Consider the following 8,739-nt stretch of genomic DNA (forward strand, 5'->3'; position numbering starts at 1 on the left):
TGATTTGGGTGCTAGGGTAACGAGAAAACTCTGGCTAAATCTCAGGTCTCATTGTAGAACCTCACCCACATAGAATAAAACTACTGGTTTTACAAAAATGTATTATATTGTCTATAAAATCTAGGGTACTGAGAAAACTCTGGTCTAAATCCCAGGTGTGCCTCACTATAGGACCTCACCCATATAGAATATAAACAAACTGTTTAAAGTTTTCTGATCTATTGTAAATTCTAAAATTTCAACACACCAACAACTTTTAAGTAATTGTGGCATTTTTATATTTTATACGAGTTAGTTATAACATGCCCACTTATAGTTGCCAAACTTTCAAAATATAGGGGAGGCAGGGATAGTTAGACGCCCATTCAACATTCATTACAATGAAACAAGTTTGGTCCCAATGTGTTTTGATTATTGCAGTGTGAAAAATTCTAGGGTAGGCCTACCCACCCTGCCACCCCAGCTTTGGCGCCTTTATGCCATCTAACCACCATTTACGCATTTAATCAGCTTACGTAGTATTTAATTAAATCAATTTGTGTCAAAACATTTTTGCACTTACTTATACAGAAGTAACAGTTCAAATTATTGTCACATTCGTACAAACATTTGTAATTATGATGTCAAAACTAATATTGTTCTTATTTCTACTCCATAAAACTAAGGTTTTCGAAATTGCTACCACATTATTAATGAAGAAATGAATAATCACTTTTAAACAAAAACAACAGAAATTCAAATATTTTACAAAATGAACTTTAAAAAAAATTCTTCAAAAAAACATTATCGTTATGCCAATCACATTAATTTTAAATAGGTTGGTATTAGAATTTGCAACTTTTGCATTACTTGCATATTTATCAAAATATTTGCGTTAATTTTTTGTTCATGCGGCTGATAAAGACCATTATGACACAATAATAGAATTGTTAAATTCTGACAAAACAAAAGTTCATTGTACAATAAATCGTTGCAGCCATTGTTGTGTTGTTTTGTGCAATATTTTATATAATAAGTTTGCAATTTTTGCCTCAAGTTTTAATGAGTTTTTGAACTAAAAGAGTATTATGACATCATAATCCTTACTCCATTATGACACCTCTTTGTTTTGTATGTTAGTATTGCAAAATAAAAGCTATTGTGAAAAATTAACGAGATTCAGCATTTGCAGGAGAAGTGATAATAGTTCCTGGGCAAGATGGGTTTACCCAGGTGCTTGACTTATATTTATAGTTCTTGTCATTCTGTTTTTGTTTCGTTAAGTTTTGCCCGTAAAGAATATACTTGAAAAATTCGTAAACGCTCCAGGAGATGGCAGTGGACGGCATCTGGTACAACATTCTAGCTGTAACGCCGCGGAAAAATGTTCGTAACCCGTCAGTTCTATACACCATTGCTACAGCTTGTCGCAGTCCGTGCACGGTGCCCTGGCTGTTATGCTGCTGCGTGTTTAATAATGTCCGACACACGTCAAGCGGATTCGTAACAAACGCAGCCGCGCCGCCTGCCACCCCACCGCTTAAAATATGGCTCAAAGGGTTATACACCCTCTCTTGGTTAATATGTTCTTGGCTAAGTTCGTATACGATGAAATGAACCATTTGGAACGGAACGTTCATTATGAACTGGGTGGGGAAACTGCGGTAAAATGCTTTTAGTCCTTCAGTTTTGTAAGTGTTTATCATACAGCTTCGGCAGGTGGGGTAGGTTGAACCGTACATCTGCATTCGTTGCTTTATAACTGCGGAAAAGAGAAACATATAATATATTAATGTCATATGTTGAATACCGACCGGTGTAATAATTGTAAGCGGAATTTTTTGTATTAATTTCAAAAATGAATAGCCGTGTTATAATTTAAATTGTAAGCCATACAAAAACAAACACCCACAAAGTTGTATAAGTAGTAAATGGTAAGCGGGCTGTAACCTTTTTGCCTAACCATAACAATTTTAACTAACTGACAAGGCTATAATAGATAAAGGTAGTTAACTAATTGTAATAACCATATACACCATTAAGGACTTTGAATAATTATAGCTTATTCGTGCAATTAAACAATTTCAGAATAAAGTCTGTTATTTATACTGTAATTATATAGTATTAATTATTTAATTATTACCATCCGCAGGGTTCATTACAATGTCGTGGAACAGAGTGGACACTGCTGCTGCTGTTCCTGTAGGGGGAATATTAAATGTGAGATCGTATCTTGAAATGTAGCCAAAAACTTGGTTTAAATAGTTTATATAACAATAAGTGCATTAGTAACTATTGAAGTTCAGTTTAAAACTTTGCTAATTAGTTTATATATTAATGATTACAATAGTAAACGTAATGTATTGGTGTAATGGGCCAATTCTGGCCTAAATGCCCCCTAGTGTGCCTTGCCATCGGACCTCACCCATAAATAAAAGTAACCAATTGTAGCTTCATTCATACTACGTTTATAGTCATGTAGTAGCACCCTGGGTGTTGGGGTAATGGTTCAATCCTGGGACACATGGCATTCCATGCTGCGGGACCTCACCCACATAAAATAGAATCATTTATAGTTCTTTTATATATAGTATAGAGCTACTTTATAAAGTCTGTAATTCCATAAAGCTGTACTATTTACACAGGTTACGTGGCTTAAGATTAACTGTCGCATTTACCAAAACTTCTCCATACTTTAAATGATACATAGGCGCCAAACCTGGGGTGGCAGGGTGGGTAGGCCTACCCTAGAATTTTCTGCATTACATTAATCAGTGAACAAAACAACCAATAAGTTAGATTTGTTTCATAGGATTCTGTTTCTAGCTTAAGTTTGCCACCTATAACCATTCCTTCCTATTCTTACCATTTGCAATACTTGAATTCTTAAACTTTTTCCCGTTAATTTTTAAGGTAAGCGAGTGTTTGACTTTCTCATAGCAAGCAAAGTACATTGCGTGTGCGGGCCCTGCGCCTACTACCATGGCACTCATGCCACGTAGCAATCGATGAGCCCCTTCTTTCTTTGTTATCGTCAAAAACGCGTCCCGTAGCCCGCTGTAATGAACGGTCTGTATGCTCTGCATCTGCGTCTGTGAAGATATTGGAATAAAAGTAAAGTTTTGTAATAAATTGTATTTTATTGGATAAAACATTTTAAAGTTTTTTTATGATGATTATTTTTTAAAAATACAAGTTGTAACTGCTAGAAAAAAAACACAATTTGTTTTCAGATGCATATGACACAGATTAAACTAAACCGCTTCATAAAGACAATTGTATCATACATATGGGGCTTATGGGCCATCATGCTTGTGTTAAAAGTATATTGGTTTTCCATAAAAACTTAATGGCAATACAGAATACAGATAACTAATTCCTCTTACATGTTGTAGCCTACAGACTAAAACATTACGGTCCAACATTGGCACTCTTTTATTTTCTATTTTTGCCACAAATTTATTTATTAATTTATTCTTATAGATAAACGTAGGTAGTTTCCATATTGTCGATACTGTATAGGACGTTTAAACGTCAGTATGCAAATTATTGCGAGAGCACTGTTTTACAAAACAAGTATAATATGCCTGGCAGCAAAAATTTATAAAATGAAAATCCCGGTTGGCTGTATAATACAAATTCATTATGGTACTTGGCGTACTTTTATCCTTTGAGATTTGGTACAGAATTTTCTAAATAATGCTCTAACTCCTAATTTATAACAATTAAAAGACCATGATATACCTTTAGCAAAATAGCATAAAAAGTTCTATATTTGTAGGCAAGGGAATGAGTCATTGACAATGAATGAATGAAGTCACTTGAGTTTACCTAACTAACAATGACTTGCACAAGTGGAATCAGTTTTACAACTAAATCACATGATCCCTTAATATACTGAGACCAGGACTCATAGGCACCAAACCTGGGGTGGCAAGGTAGGCAAAAATACCCTAGAACATTTGTGTTGCATTGAAACAGTGAACATTACAACCAATAACGTAGAATTGTGTGTCTGACTATCCTTGCTTCCCCTCTACCTTAAGAAACTTGCCACCATTGCCAGAGCTCCCCAAACTTTTTACTCACTTTTTTGACACAACCCCTTTTAAAGTTAATAGTATAACTACTATAACATATGCAGTTTGTGTAAAATTGGTGTTAAATTATTGAAGACAAACCCCGGTTTAAAAAGGTCTGATTTAGACCATACAACTAGTTATTATGTTGTAAACTTGCAATAAAAATTGGGTCATTTGGAATTCCTGATACATTACAGAAGTTACAGCAATACCAACATTTTATGCTTATCACGACATCGAACATTTATTCAGAATTATGTTTAGTACACATGATACTTTATATGTATTATTTCTATCTATTACTACTTTATACGTAATACCGTTTAAAATTATAATCTACATCATGACCAATGCTTTGTAGTAACTAACTTTAAATATATTACCCTTCTACTAAACATGGCCCATTTAAACGCATCATTTGTAAATAATTAATGGAACTCTAAACAAACAACTTATGTGTGGCGAGTCATGAATGATGGAAGATTGAAATGATTTGTGAACGATTTGTATTTCTTGAGTTTAGCAGCCTTGCTCTTTAATTGACAGTTTTCTTTTAGCATTTTTTTCCTTGTTTGTGTTTTAATGACCTTTATTTTGCTGCTAATTTCCTTTTGTTATTTTATGTAATTACTAATTAGAGCTCTGTTACAGCAGAATATTTTTTCTTTAGCAGTTTTTTCTGTAGCGCTTTTTTTTTACTGTCGTTTTGTTGCAAACTAAAAATTTCCTTCATTTTTTAATTAATCTGATCTTTGCTATTGTACTCAAAGAGAGAAATAAAAGTTTTGCCCGTGGTATTTGTAGATAACTGTATTTAGGTGTCATGCTAAAAATAAGCGAGGGACTTTTTGTTAAAACCACAAACCATGGAATGTTGTTTAGTTGGTACAACAACAACAACATTTATCAAACTCTAAAACACGTTCGCATTTATTGGGATGAGAAGTAACTAACTGTTTATTTATAATTAGTCTTATCTATTAGTTAGGAATGCTTTTAGAAACCGCGGTTTTATTGTTTTATTTATAGTTTGTGAGTTCACCACAAGTTTCAAGGTTGGTTCTGTTCAATATGTTTAGCCTGACCAGATATAATAAGGGGAAAGCAAAGTATTATATTATAGCAATAACAAATCAGGCATTGCCTAAGTTTTGCTCCAATGGTAGAGTGGGGGTAGACGGGACACCTTCAGCACATAATATCCAAATATCCCAATCGTGTTTTAACGATTAACAACGGTCTATAGAAGTTGTGAGGATACGGTTTTATAATTCTCTGAAAGTTCTTTGTTAGCTTCCAAATTGTACGAGAAAATAGAATAAAAGGTGTCCCAACTACCCCCACCCTACTATTTATCATTAACCTGCATTTACATAGCTGTAAAACCCATTAGTTTATCACATAGTACCCATACCCACTGCTCAGTAGAGGCCTATTCAGTTTACTTTACTCTTGAGAAACACTGGCCAAGTATAATCCATACAGACTGGCCTACATCCCAGAAACATGGGGTGTCACACTGTAAACCTTTACCCTTATAGATGCGCATACAATGTTGGGGTAATGGGCCAACTCTGGTCTAAATCCTGGGTACCATGGCTAATTATGCTATAAGCCTTTACCAATAAAGATGTGCAAACAATGTTGGGGAATATACCAACTCCGGCTTACATCCCAAGCCCCTTCACACATAAAGAATAGAATCCATGTACAATATTGTAGTAAATAGGCCTATATCCAAAGCCCCTGTTGTGGCTCACTGTATAGCTTCACCCATATAGAATAGAATCCATATATAAATACTCCAAATAAGTGAGCACCTTCACGCAATCGATGGGATACATAGCAGCATGTTCCATCACCCCTGCTGCTGCCCCAGCTAACATATGAGTGGCCACGGGCCATTCAACAGGTAATGCATCATAATCATCATTGTCCATAGTAGGTAAAATGTTTGTTTGATGTTCCGAAGCAAATGACATCCGTAATCACTCAAGCAGAACTTGGAAACAATAGACTTTCTTCTGCAATAATAGACGAAACTCAAGGCCCTATCTCTATCTAATAATATTAATGCTTAATACATCTGAAAATCAGTAAAGTATTGAAATTGGTTAGCTGGCCTTACCACTGTATGCCTTGTTTAAAGTATAAAGTTGAGTTCTATTTAATGGGATATGGTTTAAGTGACAGCAATTGTACGAATTGACAATTGTGCAAACTTTGCAAAAGGGAAGGCATAGCTAGACGTGAAGTACTATAAAACAAATTTGGTTTATTGGTTTAATAGTTAACTGATTAATGTAGTGCAGAAAACACCAGGGTAGGCTTGTCATCATAGTTTATAAAAACTACTACCATACAATGGTTGAACTTTTATCAATATGTAGACATTTTCTAACAAAATCGCATGAGTACATTACATAATTTGGGGCAGTTACTTTGAACAAATTAACTTTTGCTTTCCAACAAACAGGCAGACAAACCACAGCAAAGCAGGGAAGTTATGGCGCGCATATTAATTGAAGTTAGAGAATGGAACCAGGGAAGTTACCAGGAAATATCAAATCAATTAACTTCATTGGAACATGCTTCCATGGCGTGCCTCACTATAGGACCTCACCCATATAGAATAGAATGTGCATATACAATGTTGGAGTAATGGGCCAACTCTGGTCTAAATCCCAGGTCCCATGGCGTGCCTCACTGTAGGACCTCACCCATATAGAATAGAATGTGCATATACAATGTTGGGGTAATGGGCCAACTCTGGCCTAAATCCTAGGGCCCATGGCATGCCTCACTATAGGACATCACCCATATAGAATAGTGTGGTCTAAATCTGCAGTCCAATTGCGTGCCACATTGTAGGACTTTTCCTCAATGTAGCAGCAGACAAATTCAAAACCATTGCCATTCATATTAATTGCTAAAAATTGCCAATTGTTCATATTATTTATATTGGGAGGTAAATAGATCATTAATGGATTTCAGCAAACTTTAGTGTGGCTATTAAAAAAATAAAACATCTTTACACCACCATTTACTCAGTATAAAACTAAAGCTTTACAAAATGTCAAAATACATACACTTATAGAATCCATATTAAACATCACTTTTGGAGGCTAGTGAAGAATCTTCCCCCCACCTTATTTGCTAACCCCTAGGTTAGGGGGTTAGTGGTTATAGGGGTTAGTAGTTAGTGGTTATAGGGGTAAGGGGTTCGTGGTTAGCAAATATGGTGGGGGGGGGAGATTCTTCACTAGCACCCACTTTTTGTTCAAACCCCATCAGATAACGTTTTTAAGCATTGCACCACACTATGTAAGAAAATGTAATCATGAAACCAAACTGCATGAAAACTATATTTACTTAAAACACAATTAACCAACAAGGGAAATCATATAATTAGGCAACTCTAAAATCCACGAAAACAAAATTAACGTACAACAAGCTGCATAACCATATACATAAATTTGCAGCATAATTATGCATCGTTTCTAATGTAACAATTCTGTTTTTCATTTAAATTGTTCAATATCAAACTGCATGCTGTCTAAACATCTATACTACTACTACTATCAATTCAACATAGCTACGTAAAACGCGTAAACTCTCACAAAACGTTTGTCATTATTACCAAACAAACGAAACGTTGAGTGAATCTCGTGGCGCGCGCCGCGACATGTGACGTCATCAACAAACGTTGTCCATGATTCAGCAACAAAGTTTCTTGCTCCTCAGAAATGTCAAACTTTGTTCACGTAAATTTTTAGTTGCTTGGTAATTACATAAATTTAAATAATTTATAACGACCTATTTAGATGTTTTAACAAGTAGATATTAACAGTCTATTGCTATTTTAAATATTTAGGAATGCGTGCTATGAATAAGCACTTTTTCTAAATTTTAGATTCGCTTAGATTATTTTATTATTAGCATTTCGCAAAAATAAATAAGAAAAAGGAAACTCCGATAAATATTGATAAAATTTTGTTATTTATGAATATTTCTCCTGGTATCCATTTTAAGTTTAAACCGCCGAATAGAAACCGTATAAAACAAATCTACTTTTTTTTAAATAGGGGAGTCCAATAAGGGTTGAAATTTAAATTTACAAACGTAACAGGGTATTGTACTCAAAACCATGAAAAATAAATACCTTTAAATAAGATAAAACTTTAGTCTTCGAATGCAGTAGGGAATATCAAATTAACAAGAAAGCATAGCTTTAATAATAGGCCACGTGTACTACAACTTTATTACAAAGGGAAATTTAGATATAGTAGGGTGGGAGAAGATGGGACACCTTTTTATTCTATTTTCTCCTCCAATTTGGTAGTAAACAAACATTCAACGATTTTTTATGTTTATCCTCACGGCTCCCATAGACCGTTGTTAATTGTTTAAAACACGATCAGGACATCCAATCTTCCCCCACCCTAATATACTTATATATGAACGAATAAAACTTACTTTATCCTCGCGTGGCAGGAAAAGGACAGTCATTATAACACAAAAAAAAATTGTTGTAGGTCTTTTAATTTCTATGAGCGATGAGCGAAATAAATTCTGGTATTTTTAACTTTGTAGATGAACTATAGCGGATGATAAACTTTATAACTATAATTAAATACACAACGACGCTATGACGTCATTGCTTGACGTCATAGCGTGA

The 8,739-nt window shown here is 34.6% G+C and overlaps 1 protein-coding gene and 1 long non-coding RNA gene across 2 annotated transcripts; one reads left to right on the forward strand and one right to left on the reverse strand.

Moving 5' to 3' along the window:
* Window positions 1-501: 501 nt before the first annotated feature.
* On the reverse strand, window positions 502-6,169 carry LOC149736099 (mitoferrin-1-like). Its single transcript, XM_089878629.1, has 4 exons — window positions 5,882-6,169; window positions 2,846-3,071; window positions 2,123-2,179; window positions 502-1,741 (listed from the first exon to the last, which is right to left on the reverse strand). Exons 1-4 carry the CDS (start codon window positions 6,041-6,043, stop codon window positions 1,149-1,151), a joined length of 1,038 nt encoding a protein of 345 aa, XP_089734755.1. The 5' UTR covers window positions 6,044-6,169; the 3' UTR covers window positions 502-1,148.
* LOC149736100 (uncharacterized) lies at window positions 1,226-3,980 on the forward strand. Its single transcript, XR_016385077.1, has 4 exons — window positions 1,226-1,365; window positions 2,132-2,199; window positions 2,893-3,093; window positions 3,761-3,980. It is a non-coding gene; the product is annotated as an uncharacterized LOC149736100 (long non-coding RNA).
* Window positions 6,170-8,739: the final 2,570 nt, after the last annotated feature.

The sequence above is a fragment of the Ciona robusta genome, chromosome 5 (assembly GCF_009617815.1).
Source record: "Ciona robusta chromosome 5, ASM961781v2".
Classification (NCBI taxonomy): domain Eukaryota; kingdom Metazoa; phylum Chordata; class Ascidiacea; order Phlebobranchia; family Cionidae; genus Ciona; species Ciona robusta.

What these genes read in the sequence shown, in the direction of transcription:
- LOC149736099 (XM_089878629.1), bottom strand. Translation starts at nt 6,043, where the DNA reads ATGTCATTTGCTTCGGAACATCAAACAAACATTTTACCTACTATGGAC. An exon ending in GAATTCAAGTATTGCAAATG is followed by an intron (nt 2,180 to 2,845) that starts GTAAGAATAGGA and finishes TTCCCCCTACAG; the next exon opens with GAACAGCAGCAGCAGTGTCC. An exon ending in TGTAATGAACCCTGCGGATG is followed by an intron (nt 1,742 to 2,122) that starts GTAATAATTAAA and finishes TCTTTTCCGCAG; the next exon opens with TTATAAAGCAACGAATGCAG.